Below are 21,391 nucleotides of genomic sequence, written 5' to 3'. Positions count from 1 at the left end.
TGTCTAATGGTTCAACTTTCCAGTCCTTTACACAAAACATAACCTTGTGATTGTGGCGAGTTTTCCTGCTGTTTTGCCACAATGCTATAATGATTTATGAATGTTTTTTGCCTCTCTGGAGTCTGCTTAATATCGCTTTTCTTTCAGAATTTTATTTCTAATAATGCTAATAAAATCAAAGATAGTGATGAAGGTAAGTTCAAGTTAAAAAGATAATAAAGAAATCACTGTGGACATCTGACAGTTATTATGTTTTATATACACAAAAAAAAATGTTAACTGATTCTCAGAAATTATGCTGCTGACGAGCACACTAATTCTCAGCCCTTGTTCTCTCACTCCCCAGAGCCTTTCCCTTCTCTTTTCAGCCCTTTCTGTTGTGCACATAGTCCAGCTGGCTCTGGTTTGTTCGTTGTCTGGGCAACTGCAAATCCCCTGGCATGAAATTATGACCTTTTTCAGCTTTATTTCCTTTCTTCCCCATACCTCTTCTCTCGTATTCTTTTTGTGTCTCATTCCCTCTCTGCCCTGTTACTCTTTTCACATTTTTTCTTCAGGTTTAACAAAATATGGCGAATTCCTCCATAGAGTTTTGGTTTGTTGTCACTAAACCCCCCCCCCCCCGACTTTTCTCCCTCTCCTCTCTCTCTACTCATTCTCGCTTTGAGTGAAACCCAGTGAAGCTTAAAAAGCAGGTCTGATCCTGTGAGGAATTCACTTGGTGAGAGACAGACAGAGAGAGAAAGAAAGTTGTATTGCACTTATGAGTCAGCAAGGACAAGCATGCACTTGGTGCAATAGGTAAGGAAAGATAAATAGAGGGGAAAAGAATGAGTTGCCTGAAACATCAATGGTCTGTCAAGGCGAAGAAAGGGGGGTTTCAACAAGAGAAAAGTATGTTAAAAGTTAAAAGAAAAGTAAAAGAATGGCTTTACTTTTTAAAAAAGGTTATTGCACTCAGCAGAAAATTACCATTTTCATCGAAAGCTTCTTTTCAGGAGGGATGACAGATGATCTATTGCCTGTCATTGTGAATACACAGCTTGAATTTATCACCTCTCAAACATCACTTTAGTCAAAAAGCACAAACATCTGAATTAAAAATGGAAGTGTTTGACTCAAAGGTATTTCATGGGACAACACACACACTCATACATACACACACACAGGCAGCCTGTCCACCCCCTGTCATGCTCTGACAGCTGTGCAGGGCTGCGGGATTCAGACAACACAGATCAGTTGCAGAATGCAAAGCTTGCAGTATGTTGGGAACCGGCGTAAAACCACATACCAAGCATTCTACCCTTTGAAACATCTCTGCCAGTGTCTTTTTCACTGGGAATATCGAAAACCAATGAATGTCTCAGATTTGCAATGGTGAATGGAAAACCCCCTGAGTGCCCCACAGCTCCATTTACCAGAAAATACTGTCTTTCTTTGCACACATGTGTGACTTCAAGTCCATGTTTGGTGTAAACATACATGCATGCATGTGTGAGAGTGTGCATATGTGTGTCTGTGTAAATGTACAACTCCACATGCATCCATGTGTTCCGCCCCTAATGTCTGTTTACTGTGACTTGTCCGTGCTCTGTCAATATCAGTGTCACAGGCCTGAGGCAGGTTGTATTTGATTGGCCCGTGGAGAGGATCTGGGAGCGGTGGAGGTGTCAGGGGTCGCAGGGTCAGAGTTAGCTCCAGGGGGAGGTTCTGGGGGGTTTGGGGAGGGGGGGGGTGTCATGGTGGGCATCCCAGCCCTGAAGCTCTCCTTTTAGGTGTTCAGTGAGGAAAATGGTTGAGTCAGCTCCTCTCACTTTCCACTGAGATCTCTGGCTTCTCTGTTGTCTCTATTTGTTTCCTGTTGTCTTTATATTTTTGGATTGATAGATTGTTGTAATTGTAACAGCTATGCTAGTGGATCTATAAGGTTGTACTTGCTGCTTTGACATAAATAATAATGCCACATCTTGGTTTAGCATGTTAGCACACTAACATTTACTCATTAGCACAAACTGAGCCGAAGCTCATTTCTCATTTCTTAGGTCGTCTCAGTTTGCAGGCAGCATAAAGCAAAGTATTGAAACAATTAACATGCTGACCTGATGATGGCACCAGATGACTTAAAACCTCAAATGCTAAGAGAGAATAAAAGTCAGGGGATCAGAATGCATAGTCCATCGATCCATCACAAGGATGTGGTGATGTTATGATGTTTATGATTCATCATCTGAGGACCATGGAGATCTGTGATGCATCAATTAGTTGTTGAGATATTTCAGTCTGGATCAAGATTGATATAGCTATCCCCAGAGCCGTGATCCTGGCTAAAAGCTCACACATCATGGACTTATTTAAAATCATGATTGAGACTTGAGTTATCATTATACGTCACATGAGGACCCATTGCTTATAATCCGTCCTCTTATGTTTGAATTTTGTGCTTCTAATGACCTTGTAAGTGGAAACATCACCCTTTCAAGCATTAGACTCTCATTTTGAAATCAAAACATTTCTCACATAAAGGGGGAAGACTAATTTTGCGGGCTCACACCATGCAGCTTCTCTCAAAGACATTCAAGTATCTGCTGGATAAATCCTACCCTGCCTGTAGTGTCCTTGCGATCGTGCAGCTGGATGCGTGTGAAGTATATGATGAGCTCAGTGTTGTCAGGGGAATGTGGGGAGAGAGGGTGAGGTGGGTGGGAGGCTGAGGCTGAGGCTGAGGGTGAGGTGGGATTTGTCCGGTGTTGGTGGGGGTGAGCGTTCCACATGACCCCTCACACAGTCAGGAGTCCCTGGAGACCCCTGTCAGCTGTAGCAGCGCACTTGTGCCTCCTCTTCCTCATGGCTGAAGGAGGAGGGAGGGAGAGGAGATTTTCGAAGAACTGCTGTTGAGATATTATATAGTGGCGGTGTTGCCTACCTCTTCGTCCGCCCCCCCTCGGGGCCCTCTTGCCCTCGCCACCAAATCCGCTGTGGCCCGCGTGATTCATTCGGATAACTGCTACAACCACACACACACACACACACACACACACACACACACACACACACACACAATCTTAACAGTGTGGTGGACTACTGCCTCTGCTATGGCATTTGGGAGGCTCCTCTACAACTGTCACCCTCTGTTCAAGCTGTCACTCCAGCCGCTCGAGGATTTTACTTCCCTTTTCCTCACCCTTTCCCTCCCTCCTCTCCTCACCTGTCCGAGCCAGCCGCTGAATGAATGGCCTCCCTTTCTTCTCCCATCTCTCTGCTCCGCTAACAATAGCGCTTTGAGAATTATTCACCATAACCACCACGGGATGTGCTCTGATCTTCTTTGTCTGGCCCTCCGCCCTATTGTCTTTACCAATTACATGTTTAGCCCTTCCGCACCCCTGGTCTTTGGCTTAAACAGTAGTTAAACTTGGCTGAAGGTTGCCACAGACAGCCATGTTATGTTCCCAGGGTCTCTGTGTGTGCATGTGCGTGTGTGCGTTTGTCTGTGTAAAGACATATAATTATAGCTAGCCTTTAATTATTTTAATTAATATTCAAATTGGCCAAGACCCAAGGGAGAAACAAAACTGAACTAATTTACTGAAGTAATTTTGAACGCCTCGCCCAAAGACTTTATTGCCATGGTAACTAAGTCTGATCTACTTCCCGTCTCCACTCCTGGATCTCAAAGTCTGCCTCCCTCCTTCAAAACTGTTGCTGGCTCCATCCAGTGAGAGTGAATGTTGTGCCGGACTGGAAGCTGCTGGGGACAGGGTGGGGTGGGGGCGGGTGAGGAAGAGGGTGTGTGGGGAGGACTCTGAGGGGTGCAAATGAGTGCCATTGCAATGCAGTGAGAGGTGGTGCTAAAAATACCTATTGACACATGGGCCCCAACTCACAAACAGGGTCAGACACAAACACACACAAGCCAGCAACCAACGAGGTCTCATTCATGCGCCACCAGGCAGAGAGAGAGAGAGAGAGAGACACACACACACACACACACACACTCTTAACAGTGTGGTGGACAACACTGCATTATATCAATTAAAATACATAAAGCCACTACTATTTACAGTATAACTGAACTGTAACATACTGAATCCCTCTGAGTTTGTATTGGCAGTGCTTTGTGTTTTGGAGAGCTCTATGTCAAACAGAGAGCAGGCACTTTCCACACTCAAGCTCAAGTCCTCTGAGCAAACAAACCCAGCTGCCATATTGTGACCCTCTGCAGGAGGAATATGGGAAAGCTGCTCAGTACACATCGTGTTGAATGCTCGCTGTGGCAAATATTGTTTCTGAGTTTACCCCACGCTGACATACTGCTGGGACAGTTTGACAAGTGTTGATCACCTGAAGAAAAGAGATGCTAACAGTTTTTGTTTTTTTTTTCATTGTGTTCGGTTTGCAGAGTCATTACAAAATATAGGGGCGGTATGATCACCTGGGAGAGTTCTTCTGTGGCAGTGATGTTTTTGCCACCTTGTACAAATGGGCCTGTCTCTACTGTCAACACATCTGGACTGACAAAGAAAAGATTTGACCTGAAGCGACCGAGATGTCTCCCATTTTTGGCAGGACCGCAACAGCAGGGCCGCTGACTGACTGACTGAGTGATCATATTTCCCTGCTGTAGACAGATCACATGGCATTGCACTGGGACACTCCAAAAAACATATAGACTGAATCATGGTCGCTAGTAATAACAGCAAGACTGGTGGACAAGGAGTAGTTTGGGTTCTCCTGCTATAGCAGCAGCTATACTTGTCTTGTTCCAAATGACAACGACCCATAATCCAAAGCAGAAAAGGTCGTAGAGCTCCAGAGGAACTATAGTGTGAATAGAAAAAGGACTGAGGTTTCATCAGAGTTGAAGTGGGACATAAAGAGAACTGAGCCCTCTTTCAAATTAACTCACAACGCAAAAACACAAAAAGAACTCTGAACTCTCTTGGTCCACTTCTACAGGGCTGAGTTTGGTTTGTTTAAAAAGGACTATATGATGTGAAAACTCTCTAACTTTCTCTCTGGATGATCATTTTACAATTAAAGAGCCAAAGCCAAAATTACAGTGTAGTTGTCTGTGAGAAAGTTAGAGGGGAAATGTCTCTTGGGTGTAACCACGTGTAACTACACACTTCTTTGCAGTCACAGGCCAAAAAACTTGTGAAACACTGGTTTCATCTTTAAACAATACATTGTATTTTATAAGCTTATCATAGTGTATGTTGTTCTATGTAAAATCTTAATATCTAAAACGCACTAGTAACAACATTCAGATAAATGTAGGGAAGAAAAAGTAAAATATTTTACTCTGAAATGTAGCAAAGTAGAAGAATAAAGTAGCACAAAATAGAAATACAAGTAAAGTACAAAACTGTGCAGCACAGTACAATCTGTGCTTCAGTTAATCTACTTGGTTACTTTCCACCACTGCCGATTATGGTAGTGGAAACCGACCAGAGAGGAGGCTGAGGAGGACATCCAGTCTTCAGGGCCGAGGCCTCGCCACCCCCCACAGCGCTGCTGGAGCACCAGGACGCTGACATGGTGGGGGGGGGGACAACTGCCCAAGCTATAAATCAGTGTGTGTATGTGTGTGTGTGTGTGTGTGTGTGTGTGTGTGTGGTCTCTGTATATGAATGAAAAATGTGTGACTCTGCTACCATAGCAGCAGCACAGCAGGGATTTCTAGAACAACATCACCTACTATATGGAGAGAGAGGAAATTGTCTAACAAGAGGTCAAACCTCCAGGAATACATGTAAGATGAAAAACAACTTCACTGTGAAACCAGCGCGCGTTGACCTCTCTGATAACACACACAGATCGGAAAGCTGTTTGTAAATGACTGCATGCGCCCACATAACTTGTGACACACACTTTTCTAAAGGTGATAAAGCTGAACATGGCTGTAATATCATGTGACACATAGTGCACATACACACTATTAACACCACAAATGAGAAGCATGTGCACAATCAGCTCAATACACCGGACTACTAACTGCGGCTAAGACTTATACTAATGCTGGCTTTGATAGCCCTCTAGTGACCACAGAGGTTCACCTGCCAGCTGAGATGCAGAACTATAATTCACTATAATGAGACTAACTGCAGTTTGGTTGTTTCTATAAACCCAGCTGGGACATTTGATTTTAGTTTTCGTCATTAAGGGAGCCCAAACACACTTGAATGTATTGTTGTTCTCCCTCATCCTGAAAGCTTTTTACAACTTTACACTCACTCTCTATCTCACCTGTATGTGTGTGCATGTGTGAGTGTGTGTGTGTGCGCGCCTGCAGAGCCCAGGGGAGCATATAAAACCAGACTAATGAATTTTTCGGCTCTGCTTATGCTCCGGTTCTCATATGAAACCAATTAATTACTGCCTGGCCTCACCCACATGTTAGCTGGGGTCACATAGGGAGTAAAAATGGGGCAAACAACAGAAGGAGGGGAAAGGGGAAAAAGGGCGAGAGTCCCCACAACAACCTGATGGCGTCATGAGAAAGCTTTGCAACAAGAAGAAGAAGAAAAAAAGAAAAGATCAAATTCAAACCACATGGGCATAACACAGCAGAATTTAATTAACAGTTTTGAAATTTATGGTGTCATGCTCCAGTAAATCTGGGGTCTTTGTCTGGCTGTAATTACTGCCATACAGGTTTGAGGGCCACAACATAGTTAGAGCTCTAGCTGGGGAAATTAAGCAGCTCATGGCTCCGGCTGTGAATCGGAAACAGTTCCAGATGATTCCACTCTCGCCTCCTCTGAGTTTATCTAGTCAGCAAATAGCATCTCCGAGTACCATACGAGTTGGCACCGAATCCAAATTATGCGAAATGAGGGGATTTCCACCCACTTCCACCCCGTAAATAACGATTACGGCAACCCTCAGTGATGATTATCATCGCACCGTCTCAGCTCGCTCATGGATGGTGCCCAATGGGTCACAATAAACATAATGAGATAATAGCAGCAGCCAGATTTACTCTGACAAGGGGATTGGATAGGTGTCGAGTATGAATAATTATACAAACACTGTCAATACAGTCATCCCACGATAACACTGACATAGAGCACTCAAATGGGCCATAAATCTCGGTGTTTCAAATTTTCAACAGATGACTCTGGAAATCATTTTATTAGAAGCTGGTTCAGGTGACAATTTATTCCATATGCTTCACAGTTAATAAAAGCAGTGACGCAGTGGACAACACTCTGAGTTATGTTTTATTGCTCAAGTCACTCTCTTCCTCCCAAGCATATCCTGTTTTATTAAATGTAGTCATGTAAGACACACAGTGGAATGAAACTGAAAATTGGAGGTGCTTTGATAAACAAACACAATTAGAATAGAAGCAGACTCACAACATATCCCTCTGCAGCACCTTTTCAAGACTGTTGATTCTCATCTTCACTTTTCAAGGGATCAGACGCCTCTTTAGAGGACAAATAAATCACATACAGTACATTCCAAGTACTTTCTTAAAATGAAATATGGGATTCTTCAAAGATCGTCTTTCAAGATGATTTATGGCATTGCAGAAGCTAATAGCTTTTAATATTGGACTATTCATTTATTCATCTTCCACATCTCCTATACAGTTTGGAATCTACCCCATAATACATTAACAATAAAATCTTGTCATTACAGAGCTAATAGTCGTGTCTCCACATGCACAAATATTTAGAAATAATTAGTTTAACGTGTCAAGAAGTCATGTTTAGCTCAAGCTTGCTAATGAGTTGAATTATTCCTTAATGATTTTGTGGTTGGGTACATTTTACTTCATTTCATGCTATCTGCTTCGATATCGCCCATCTGTAAATTCACCAATTAAGTAGTTTGGGAGGATTTTTAATTAGATGTGTGTAGAGTGCAGCTGATTGTTGCAATCAGTAAATCTCATCATTGTAATTATCTGTCTTTGGTACTAATAAAAGGAAGTCCCCTAACTAATTACAATACAACTTTAGCCATAAAGCTCTAACATGTCCATGAGAATAAATTTATGCCTGTGTCTATTTGGCATTCAGGCAGGATGCAAAGTGTAATTGGTCTGACAAAGCTCATCTAAACATGTCCAAGCTGTCCACTTGATCACAAACCTCCTGTCAAGTTTCGTCAAATCAATTAAAGGAGATGATCACACATCATCTCTTCTTGGTTTAATCATGTACATTTGAAATTAGGGAGTTGCTTGACGAGTGCTGTGTGAGTGACTTTTTCAACAAGATTAGTTCGAAACCTGGCACATGGCTGGACTGTGGCGTAGGTTATTTGCATTCTGCCAAGTGTCAGCTGTTTTCAGGCCTTTATCTGTTTGCTTCTCTCCTACTCTCTGTGCTCATGTAGTGTTTTAATACAAACAAATTTCCAATAAAGCTGTTCTCATTTACATGTTTTTCTGCTCCTGTTAGACATCGGAACAATGAAATAGTGACTGAAACGCGGCCCATTGTGCTGCTGCTCTGCACTGATAAAATCCTGATTTTAAAACCACAATGTTTTCTGACAAACATTCACAGTTAAAGATAACATCTGTGCTGTGGCATTGGCTCTATTTAATCACAAAATTATAACTCAGAGAGAGAAAGTTAGAAGTGATATAAATATCAGGATGCTTTCAGCTTACAGTCTATGGTGTTCACATAAAGTCCTCTTTAAATGAACCAAACTCAGTCCTGTTGAAGTGGACCAACAGAGAAGAGTTCTTCTTGCATTGCATTTTATTTTGAAAGAGGACCCAGTTCTCTTTATGGTCAGCTTCAGCTCTGAAGGAGCCTCAGTCCTCCTTCTGTTCACAGTCCTCTACTGCAGCAAAGCTACCATAGGGAGTCATCTAGCTTAGTTAACTAAAGCTACTTAGAAAAGATAGTTCAAACTACTTTGTAAAATGAGGAAATTGACAATGTACATGCGATATGAAATTCCAACAAAAAAAATAGTACAAAAAAGCCAAAAATGCTGCTCAGTTAAGTTAATTGTAAAAAGTACCTACTTGTTCATTGGTCATACATTAACAAAAATTAAAAAGAAATTAAAAAGACCACATTATTCATGGGAAACTACAAGGATTGTCAGTTTGGTTTTGTATATAACAACTGCCTAAGAAAGGCCATGGGTATTCTTCTTCAGGCTGAGACCCGGGAGGTTTATCCATGATGACATTGTCACTGTGTGAACACTGAGCAACGCCTGCCCTCTGCTTTTGCACATGCACTACACAAAGGTCAAGTGTGTGGTGGTGACTGCCTAACAAATGCATTGCCTTGGAATGCCTTCACAGCGGCCAAGGCTGGTCAAAGGGGGTTCAATTATAGTAGAGAGGCAATGGTAAAATAAAGAAAATCATTCCTTTCCTTTGATGGCCCAAGATCGTTTGTGGTTTCATTAGTTAACTACACAAAAATTACACAAAAAGTAATTTAATTAGAATCACTATGCATCCATAGAACATTGTGTATATATACACATATTGTCTATATATAGGCCTACAATATATAGTGCACTTTGAGATGTTGTCTCAGCATTCACTTCAAATGCAACACTGCAGGCTGTAAACGACCGCCTAATAGAAACTGTTTGCAGCAATTCATTTTGAAAGAGCAATGGTCATATGGGGAAACTTGAAGTCAGTCACGAGGCATTCGGGTGTCCAGTGGTAGAATTGTGATCAGTCAGTCACGATTATAGTAAAAATAAAATGTGGAGAGATTGTCCTTGAAACATCTTTCCCTGACTATGTATTTTATAATCTCCATGCATTATCTCATTATCATTACATCATCATAATCATTAAAAGCAAATATTGCAAAGATGTCATTAAACACAATAAGAACCCACTTACAAACACCAAGATGGTTTAGAGGAATATTTTCTTTTATTGCAGAAAGCAGTCCAGTTCGTCATTAGGCATACTAGGAATGAAATGAGGAATGCAGCAAATAGCCTGAACACACCTCAAGCCTTCACACCACATTCTCTAGATAACGCCAGTTTGAATATTTCCAATAAACAAAAATCCACATCAACACAGCAAAAAGTCTGCTGTCTCCAACATTATGGTAGTGTTGAGTAACTGCTTCACATTGTACCAATGGTAGAAATGACTGCATGTGGCTGCAGTGTGATGCATTACATGGTAACACAGCACTGTGCTGTAGGGTTCCCTCAGTGAACACATGAAGCAGCACACAATAATACAGCACTCAGGATTGTAGCGGGGCCATCACACACACAGAGAGAGAGAAAGAAAGGTAGAGCGAAAGAGAGAGAGAGAGAGAGAGGTAGAGTGAAAGAAAGAAAGAGAGAGCGAGAGAGAGAGAGAGAGAGAGAGAGAGACTGGTCAGACAGCTGCCAGTTTTCTAGTTTCAAGAGAAAGTTAGATAAAAAAAAGTATTGACCAAGAATAAGGAATGTCTGTAGCAGGTGTTTTAACAGCATTACAGGACCAGATTTTGAATTTGAACACTGTAATAATTATATTTCATAAAACCAACAACATTGCAAAGATGGAGTGTGTAATGTTATTTATAATGAAGGACAGATGGGAGCTGTAGAGACCAGTCTCTCTTTCTGTGTGGTTAAAGAAACAGTTTTGACATTTTGGTAAAGATACTTTATCACTTTCTTGACGAGAGTCAGATGAGAAGATCGATACCACTCTCATATAGCACAGCCAGCAGCCAGTTAGCTTAGCTTAGCACAAAGACTGGAAACGGGCCTGGCTCTGTCCAAATGTAACAAACTCAGACTACCAGGACCTCTAACACTCAGTCAGGTGAAGTAACTACCTGGGCTCTCCACTGTTAGCCTGGCACCAAGAAATAATGCAACACACACCCTGCTGTAAATCCACAATGTGTAATATTTACACTTCGGTTTTTTCACATCTTAAACAAACAAAATATAATAATAATAGTTATCTTTGGAGGTGCTGGTAGAGCCAGCTAAGCTAAACTAACCATCTCCTGTCTCCAACTTCATATTTGCCGTACAGATGTGAGCGGCATCAATCTTCTCATTTAATTCTTGGCAAGAAAGCCAATAAACATATGTGCAAATATGTCAAACTATACCTATAACTGATTTTTAAGCAGTCTCAAATGGCTCAGTTCCACTGTGCTGCCATTAGCATTAAAACTTGAATGACTGTAGCCAAATCCTACTCTAAATACTGTAGCTCTCCATCAGCATCTAAGGATAATTTTTGCAGTAGTTAAAACACTACAGGTTAAATTCTTGAAACAGCCTATTCCAGCAATACAGGATTCAACACCCCTTTCCCTCCCCCCATCCCAGAAATTTTCTGAAACGTATTGTTGACTGTGTAGAATCACACCTGATAAAATACCACTCTCAATACAGGATCATCTAAATAATAACCAAGTTCAGAGAAATGAACCTCTAACAGAATCGTAATACTCGTAACTGAAAAACTGTGTGAAGAAATATTGGTTTTATCGCTCATATCACATCCCACACCCAAACCAAAGTTGAGACATACTATGGTCTATAAGAAGATTTAGAGTTGTGGTCTTAAATCTCAAGCTGCTCTGTGAGCCAAAAGGCTGCTCCAGTGAATGACATCATATCGACAGTGCATCTGATTTGTTTTTTCAACCTTTCCTGAACTTTGGCATCTCAGCTGTGAGGTCACTTATCAATAAAGAGATTGAAAACCAGTTGGTTGATTATTCCAGGCTTAGGGAAGTAACTTGTTCATTTGTCTTTGAGAACTACATGCAAAAAGAAAGATTAAATCAAACCAAACCAAACCCATTCCTAGAAGCAACATTAAAGAACAAGCGGAGCAGAGGCACAACATGGAATACATGAATATGCTCTGTATATTATTGGGAGAAGGAGACAGGGGGAATTCATTAGAATAGATCATGTTCATGTACAGAGAAGCAAGTGATATGAGGAGTCGATACGCAGAAGGAAAGCAAGTTTTGGCAAATAAAAGGAATGAAAAGTGCACTGGGGAAAAGTCAGGGAAGAGAAACAACTTATTCCTGCTCATCTTTCCCTCTGTTATCACTCACACTCATTTTCCCGGAGGACATTGTACATGTTAACGGTGAAGCCAGATGGCTTATCGTCCTTCCGTCTTGGATGTCCAAACCCCTCATCTTCATCATCCCCATCTCCATCCTCATCATCATCTGCATCCCTGTCTCTCTCCTCCTCTGGCTCGGTACTGGACTCTCCGTCCTCCTCATCGTCCCTCTCTCCTGTCCCTTCCTCCTCTGTCGTCCGTCCTTGTAGAGCCATAATCTCTGGCAAATCCGGGTGATTTTCCCAATGCTCTGTAGACCATACATAATCCCAAAAATAAATTAATTCTACCCACCTGTCGCTGCAACTTTTCAAAAACACTTGTAGCTGAAATTATTAGTCATGGAGGAGACTCTTTTACCTCTGAGGCAGCTGTAGCCAGGTGGTCTGAGGCAAAGGCACAATCTGCCATCAATTGCCAACCGCAGGAGACTATTAGCAGCACGATAAACATCGTTGCGAGCTGCTTTTGCTGTCTTATATCCTCTCCTCTCTGCCCAGGCTTAAGAACACAAACAGATATGGAAGAGAGGGGTCTTGATGACACTATAACACATCATGGTATTAGCCATAAATAAAAGAAACAACTGGCTTGTCTGGCTCATTCCTTTGTGCCATGGATATCCACTCTTCTCCAAAAACCATTAAAAACCCATCAATGACATATTTTTCATTAAAATGAACATGGGCATTTTTTTAAAGATTATTTTTTCTGGCATTTTTCTGCTTTTTGTGTGTGACAGCAGAGATACACAGGAAAGTCAAGGGAGAGAGAGCGAATGACATCCAATAAAGAGCCTCAACCCCGGCCGCTGCAGCAAGGACTCAGCTTTAGTACATGGTACGTGCTCTACCAGGTGAGCAACCTGGGTACGCAAAAAAATACAGTATTTACTCCTGTTTGATTAACATTTGCTTAAAACTACCCAGCTGTTTTAGGGAAATGATTTATCCCTTTTATGAGTGAAACAATGAAATTATACATACTGAACAAAAATATAAATTCAACACTCTTGTTTTTACTCCCATTTTTCATGAGTTTAAATAAAGATCTAAGAATTTAGAGTGGCCTTTTATTGTGAACAGCCCAAGGCACACCTGTGCAATAATCACCCTGTGTAATCAGCATCTGGTCACACCTGTCAGGTGGATGGATTGTCTTGGCAAAGGAGAAATGCTCACTAACATAAAATTTAAGAGAAATAAACCCTCGGTGTTTGTAGAAAAAAATCTAAGATCTTTCATTTCAACTCATGAAAAATGGGAGTAAAAACAAAAGTGTTGCATTTATATTTTTGTTCAGTATATTTGTAACTCAGTTCTGAACATTAACAGCGTTGGTAGGAATAAATGAGCTTGGGGCTGAGGACTACAGAAAGGCTAGGGATGTCAGAAACCATTGAGAGCCAGACTAAAATAGCATTGTTGGTTTTAGTTTTTCGATGGGATTAGTTAACAATAAGAAAGAAGAAAGAATAACACCAGATGTTGATATACTGTATTACAATCAATAATGGGCCTTAGCATGGGTGCTGGTAAGTAGTGGTAAAGTGGGTGAGCTACTGTGCAAGCATGATTCTCAAAGTCTTACAAACTCACATAATATTAAATGCTTGGTGTCACTGCGAATTGTCTTACCCTCACACACATCCCACGCAGTCCAGCTAAACTCTTCAGACCTCTGGTTTCTGTTATGGGGTTCATGCTCCATCAAACTGGGATGTTGGAGCTTCAGCACGGAGAGGAACGCAGTCCTCTCGCACAGATAACCAACTGAGCTGTAGGGCTCCTGCAGCTGAGACACTGGGTAGATGCCAGCCAGAATCTATAGAACATAAAAATAAAGGCAAAGGTTAAAAAAAAACAAAAAAAAACAAGCAAGAGAAGAAAAAGCTCAATGAAAAAAACAAACAAAGACAGGTATGAAATCATGATTGAAAATGGCAAGATAGTATCAAAAAACTGCTTGAAAAGTTGAACAACCATCACAACAAACAACCCTGGAGTTTTTGAAACACATCAAGTGGGAATGTATAAAATCAATAAGCCATTTTCCCTGAGCTGTGTGAATGTGCTGTTCAACACAGTTAAGTTTCCACTGAGCCTAAACAGCCGGGTAAACTCAAAATCACATCTGCTCTCTAGTACACAACAGTGAGTTTGTACCTGTAACTGTTTGTTGACACGCGAGGGAAAGACCAGTCCAGGGCAGTCGCAGAGTTTCACTGTTGGGGTGAGGTAGTAGGTCTGGAAGTATTTGGTGTGGCCTGGGGTTCGAGACACGCTCACCACCTTCCTCCCCACCAGGCTGTTTATAACAGATGACTTACCAACATTTGGAAAGCCTGAGAAAACAGGACAAGTTTATGATCAGTCTTTAATATCTACAAATTATGATCTTTGTTCAGTTTTTCAACCTTGAACTACAGTATATTTCAGACAAGAAGATGTAGGTTTATTTACTTCATATAGAGACGTTTTTCATGTGTCAAAGACATTTGGTCTGTCCATTATAGTCGAGCAAGAATACTTTTTACTCTTAGAATATCTCATTGAAGCACTGTGGATTTTAAACAGGGTGACATATCCAACAAGTGTAATAAGACATAGCATGGACCCTGTTGTTCTCCATCACAGTAAAATAGAGAGACAGAGAGGCTTTATCTTATTACTCTTGGTAAATCTTGGGATTGCTTGAGATTGTGATGTAATTATCTGGTGTTACCAAAAACTGGTAAGATCTTCTTTGGATTTGCTTTAAGGATTTGTTCGGTCAACCTGTCTACACGGCTCCATTTCTCTGCCAACACAGAGGTATCATACCTATACAGCCCAATGTGAGAACCCCATCTTTGTAGAGCTCCTGTGATAGGCTGCTCATCTCCATAGCACTGTCACTTTGATGCTCCATCAGAACCGACTCCGCTCCGTCATCTGCACGTTCCCCACCAAATCTCTCTGCAACAGCATCTCTCTGGATCTTCTGCTCCCAGCTGGACAAGTCAACTGTGAAGAAACAAGAGATAACACAAATGTGGACACCTTAATGCCTGTGCTATTACAATGGTTTTATTATGTAAGTATGCTAGATGAAGAGCAGACACACACCTCTCCCTGTTGTGATATCCTGACAGGCCTTCAGGATATCTATAGGACCTCCAGCATGACTCCAGTTAGCCTTCTTCCTCATCCTCTTCTTCTGGAGCACTACAAGCCAGCACAGAGAGATAGTTATTCTTATTGTAACAAGAGCTGCGAACACAGCAGGTTATTCTGGTGATATTGCTCTGAAAAACGTTCAGTGAGTTTCAGGTACATTTCAATTTCCCTGTCATTCTGATATCATATTATTATAAGTGTCACTATCCACCAAAATCCACCATTTTTTCTCTTACCCCATTCTCCCTCTCCTCACCTGTGCTGTAGGGCTGTCCAGGGTGGGAGGTGAAGCAGACTATTTGCAGGTGCGGGAATTGAGAGGTCATGTAGTGTTTCCAGGCAATCACCAGTGGGGGAGGACACAGGTCGGCTTTGTTCAACACCAGGACCACCTGCTTCTGTAGATCTCCTGTGATGTAGTGGTACACAGCTGGAGGGAACTGCAGCACCTAGCCAGTGGTTAACATGAGGACACACCTTGTTAAATTAATAATAATGGCCTATTCAACAAATAAACCACAAATCATTGAGTTGTGCTGTTTTTAAATTTGCATTGAAACTGGAAACTCTAAATAGAGAAAGTGAATTAGTGAATGAATGAAGTATATCTGGAATGAAAGTCAGAAATAAAGTATGTCAGAAGCAGATGTCTTATAATTAGATCCTGAGAAGTGGGTTTCATTTTCATTTTCAATCATGAGCCTTAAGTCACACTGTCACACAATGAACAGAGTAGAAAGTTAAATACAACCATTTTCCCTCACTTCATCAGCAAGATCACAACAATGTATTTAAGATTTTATGAGAAACTAATGGAAGGGAAACAAATGGCCAGTGTGAAATCCTCTGAGAGACTGAGAAACTGAGCTACTGATCAGAACTTCATATTTATCCGAACATAAAATATAACCCTTTAATTTGTTGTCAAACATTAAGCTCAGACCTAGTAACATTTGTCTATTAAGCTGAGGTAATAGGTGGGATAATGTTATCTATTTTTATTTGTCTTTGCCTTCAAATCTACTTCAGTGTTCAGTAAAAGCTGTCCTTAACCTTTTCTATCTTGTCAATTTTACTTTTATTTTGCCTTGACACATTCAAGGATACAGCATTATACAAGTGTCCTTCTAGTATAAGAAGAAAGTCTCTTCAATTATTTTTGATGACCAAATTGGCACCAAAAATACATAACAATTTTTAAAATGTGTCAGGTAAATGAAGTGATACAGAATAAACACCAGATCAGTTATTGAGATGAATCTTGAAAGTGTCTCCATCTAGTGGCCTGATCCACTCTGCAGGCTTCTGCTAACAACATCACCTACCGGATGCCTGATGTCCACAATGAGCAGAATGACATCGGACATCTCCAACACTCTCCATAACTGCCTCCATGTCTAAAACAAAGGAAAAAAACAGTGCGAAGTATGGTTAGGTTTAATATTGTAAAGAAAATAGAATATCTATGAATTTCTGTTATCTCTCTTTCTCTGCATTACACTTTTATTAGGAAAAAATGAGAAAAAATGAGGATATTTAAAACTATTTTAATTATTATTCTATTTTATGCGAGTCTCAGTTTTGATGCTATGAAACTAATATCCAGTCACAGAGGCAAAACAACATGTTCAAACAAGCAGCTTATTCATGTTTTTTTCTACTGCTTTGATCCTCAGCACCATTTAAATAGACATCATCTCTAGATTAATGAGAGTCACTTATTACACCACTAGCTGCTACAGCCCTGCTTCTGCTGTGATGTGCCTCCTGAGCTCAACCCACGCTTTGAAATTAAATGATCTGCTGGGTTTTTAATTTTGAAAAACTGTGTTACCATTTTCACAGTCTGAGCAATAACACAGCATGTAGGTAATATATGATGATGATGATATGATGACTTTGTTGCCAGAAGGTAAAAGACAACATGCAGGTATGTCATACAATACTCCTCACACAATTCTCTTCACAGATCGCTACGTGATGTAACTTTACCAGCATGAAGTATTCAGTTTAAGATGAATCCTGGATTATACAGTGGATAACAGCCTCAACGGTTCTATTTTTAGGTGAAAGTGGCAAAGAACGTTTCAAGGATAATTATCAGTTTACAGGCAACCCATCTTGCACAGGAAAGGTGCTGGCAAATGAGTAGTTTGCTGCACTAAATTCTGATGTCAGTGTGAACTTTTTGCCAACAAAAACCTGGTTCTTATATAACAAACATGGTTCTTTGACTACATGCTAAACCTAATAGTCTCAGCCGAAAAAAATCAAAATTATATTAAGGACAGAGAGCGTCAAAAGCTAGTGTGTGCACTGATGAACTGTAATACTGCCTGATCCTGGTACACTAGAAAACCAGGTTTGGTCTGACTTGTTATGACCTAAAATTTATATCATAGTATTCTTTGTTCTTTGTTTTTTTATGGTAATGGTAATATATCATCGTATTAAAAAGGGATACTCCTCTCAAAACATGATTCTACCTTTTTTCACTCTATTGGCAATATAAGAGTACACATCTTATGAAAGAAAACATTATTTAAAAAAAAAAAAAAAGAAAAAAAAAAAAGTGTTTACTGACTCAAAAATAGGAATGAAAATGAGGTATATTCTTGGCCTACGTTTTGGGAGGAGTAGCCTGCCCCATAATGTACAGTGCATTCAGAAAGTGTTCAGACCCCTTCATTTGTTTTCACATTTTGTTATGTTGCAGCCTTGGGCTAAAATAAAAATAATAATTTTTTCCCATCATCAAGCTTCAGTCAATGCCCTATAACAACAAAGCAAAAGTAGAATTTTAGAAATTTTTGCTAATTTATTAAAAAGGAAAAACTGAAATACCACATTTACATAAGTATTCAGACCCTTAGCTATGACACTTGTTTCTACACCTTGATTGGAGTCCACCTGTGCTAAATTGAGCTGATTCAGCTGACATACCTGTCTATATAAAAGGTGTCACAGCTGACAATGCATATCAGTGCAAAGACTTGTTAACTTAGTTACCTCTAGATTGTGTTCAAAGTGGCTGAGAGAGCCAAGTGGATTTCTGGAGTGAAGATCATCCAGGTACTCTCTGTACGACTTCTCCTCTTTCCTCAACAGGTTCTCTCGTGTCATTTCATAATTCCAGGACGGCCGTCGTGGGAAACCAAGACCTGGCAGTGGATAATCAAGTTTCAGTGTGACAAGCAGTGACCCACTCCATTAATTTACTCCGTTCATCTGTTTGGCTTATTTTGAGACTGTCATGTGGAAAGCATTAAAGAAACAGCCAGACCTTTCTCTGAGGGATAGATGTCGTTGATGCCGACTTCAAGTTCTTTGTCTGAGACTGGCTGCAACACCTTCTCTCTGGCCATCTTCTTCCTCTTTTCCACCTCCTCTTTACTCTCTTTCTCAAAGTGCAGTCGGAACCTGAAGAGAGGAGTAAGAAGGAGGTATTAAGAGGGTTACTTTGTCAGACTGTGCTTCGCTATATCTTAAAAGTGATGATTTAGTATAAATTTCGCTCATTTACTTTTATTTAGATAAGACTAAATAGATTGTACATAAGACCACTGACGTTATACAACATGGGCTTCACTACAGCCTAATTTAAGTAATCAAGATATAGGCCATTTCAAATAAAATAAAGTCACTAAAATACAGTGTTGAGAACCAGGCCTATTTTTCGTTTATTATCTGCATACTCTAACATATTGCTCCAATTAATTAGCATAAGGTAGCCATTTTCTTCTAATTCAAGTGTCCTGCTAGTGCTCCAGGCAATGCATTTTAGGTTTCTATAAATGACAAATGACAGACACTCTGTACAAAATCTGTATTAATCTCGGCAGAATCTTAAATCATTGACAATATCATCCTTTTAATTTAAGTCAATCAAAGTGAGCATTAGCAATGATACTGACAACTCACCTGTTGGGGTCATATCTACCTTCTCTGCTGAAAGGCTGCTGGTTTATTCTCCTAATATCAGTGGTCTCACTGTCAGAGGTATCTGACTGTCGCTCTCCTCCTCGCTCCACACTGGCATTGCGACTACTAGGCCCAGAACCTGTGTCACCTGGAAGTCAGGTGCAAAAGTCAGGAATCACAGTCAAACACAGGCATACAATATGATTAGTGAATTAATTGATTGGATTAATCTGCAACTACTTTGATCATCAAATAATTGTTTTCATAATTTTTTAAGCAAAAATGCCAACATTTACTGGTTTCTGCTTGAAATGCTCTTGCTCAAATGTGAGTGTTTGATGCTTTTCTTTGTTGTACATGATAGTGATTATCTTTGGGTTTTACATCGACAACATTCAAGACATTTGAAGAGATTACCTTGGACTCTGGAAAATTTTCACAGGCATTTTTCAGTACTTTATTGACATTTCATTGATTAAAATATAATGAAAATAGTTCTTAGTTGCAGCTGTAATTTAATGTCTTTAATCTTGTTATTTAAACCATGTCCCCATCAAGGAAGTGTGGCAATTTCACAAGGTTAAATACTAACAAATGAAATGAACAGCAAAATGCTTTTAATACAGAAACTAAGAGGTACTTGTTTCAAATTATTCTGAAATCTTACTAATTTGATGATAAGTATACACTGACTCTACAGTGGCCTCCTGCACTGATGAAATAATTAACCACCATGTACAGATGATTTGATCTTGCTTTTAATAACAGGGTTTTTTTTAATACACATTCTGTCAGAATTTTATACTTCTTTAAATGAAAATCATAATCTAAACTGATTTTAAATAATCTTAAATATATGTATCTTAAGACGTTTGTGTTGGACAATGTGAGAAGAAAATCCTTGATTAACACTGCTTGTTTGAGACTATAGGCCTTTATTTAAAAATTGATCATTGTCTTGCAAATCATGGTATGACTGAACTCAGAAATACTGAAATAAATTTTTGAAATGTAATAGCTACTCATTGGTGAGGTATACAGTCTGTACAGTCTACATTTTTTTAAATATTAAAATGATATTCTGATGAATGTTCTAAATTTGGTGGCAATTAAGGCAAGACAAAATTACTTGTATGGCACATTGCATACATTAGGGCAATTCAAAGTGCTTTACACAATGCATTAAAAACAGAAAAAAGTAAGAACAGAAAAAGGCAGCAACAGCATAAGTACATTCAAATGGAAAACCCACGGGCACGCTGGAAATCATTTAACCATCACATTATCACTATTGAGTGCTGTTTGACATTAACCTCTGGGTAACAGTACACTGCCCCACAGCCTCACTTTGTTAAGGACCAAAAATCATACAAACATGTAATTTTTCATGCTTCTGTAACAAACAAGATTGTACTGTTGTGTCGTGCCTTTTACACTGGTCAAGTTCGAGGGCAAGTTGTCACACTACTTGTTATCACAGCTAGCTAACACAAAACATAGAGGTTTATTTTACAGGCTAAGTGTCCTTGAGGTTTACATGAGAATTTTACTCAACACTACACAGACTCAGACAAGCAAACAGTTTGCTGCTGAACTACGTTTAGTTAGCTGTGGTGCAAGAGCCGTTAGCTAACTGCTAACGCTAGCATGGCACGCTAACGGCAAATGTAGTTACCTCTCTTTCTCTCCCGTTTCACTTGCAGCTGTTTCTTCTTCTGTTTGTTGCTAAATGGCTTTTTCCGGGGCATATTTAAAACAATCTGGTTAATATATATATATAAACTGTGTCTTGCTGTCTGAAGCGTGTCACACAGCTTTCTTTTTGACCGTATTTACATGGGTGAAGTTTCTCGACTCCTACACTTTAAAGTGACGCCATATCCACTGCAGACTGCAGAGAATGGTGGGCGAAACCAAGTGATAGTGTTCACAAACTGCCCGAGCTTACGTCAGTGTGGCTTTATTCGATTGTCCTATTTAGAGTTGGCTTTCCGACGACTAAACAGTCTCAATACGAGTATCATTACAGACATTAAGTGTGAAAATGTTGGTTTATCTGACAGTAACCCCCCCCCCCCCCGCTTTAATGGTACTGCCCACTTTTGTAAACACCTCACACATTTGCACATTCCTGCAGGGCAGACATGCTTGAAACAACAAATATACCTGGATGCTATAGAGCATCATTAAATACAGTATCATTAAGACCTTTATGCATAATTCAATCAGCATGGTGTTTTCAGGTGTCTCAAAA

The 21,391-nt window shown here is 40.1% G+C and overlaps 1 protein-coding gene across 2 annotated transcripts; it reads right to left on the bottom strand.

Annotated features, from left to right (window-relative positions):
• Window positions 1-9,858: 9,858 nt before the first annotated feature.
• Window positions 9,859-21,015, bottom strand: gnl1 (G protein nucleolar 1 (putative)). 2 transcript variants are annotated; one of them, XM_022756611.1, is made up of 12 exons: window positions 20,813-21,015; window positions 19,138-19,285; window positions 18,500-18,636; window positions 18,226-18,377; window positions 16,542-16,613; window positions 15,473-15,665; window positions 15,166-15,264; window positions 14,881-15,063; window positions 14,224-14,402; window positions 13,696-13,882; window positions 12,419-12,559; window positions 9,859-12,308 (listed from the first exon to the last, which is right to left on the bottom strand). In XM_022756611.1, the coding sequence occupies exons 1-12, from the start codon at window positions 20,883-20,885 to the stop codon at window positions 12,037-12,039; spliced, it is 1,836 nt and encodes a 611-aa protein (XP_022612332.1). In that variant the 5' UTR covers window positions 20,886-21,015; the 3' UTR covers window positions 9,859-12,036. The 2 variants fall into 2 exon arrangements, with proteins under 2 accessions (XP_022612332.1, XP_022612333.1); XM_022756612.1 differs by lacking the exon at window positions 16,542-16,613.
• Window positions 21,016-21,391: the final 376 nt, after the last annotated feature.

The sequence above is a fragment of the Seriola dumerili genome, unplaced genomic scaffold, assembly GCF_002260705.1.
Source record: "Seriola dumerili isolate Sdu_G_001 unplaced genomic scaffold, Sdu_1.0 BDQW01000258.1, whole genome shotgun sequence".
Classification (NCBI taxonomy): domain Eukaryota; kingdom Metazoa; phylum Chordata; class Actinopteri; order Carangiformes; family Carangidae; genus Seriola; species Seriola dumerili.
Note: the sequence above shows the minus strand (reverse complement) of the source record. Positions and strands in the feature narration are given on the sequence as shown.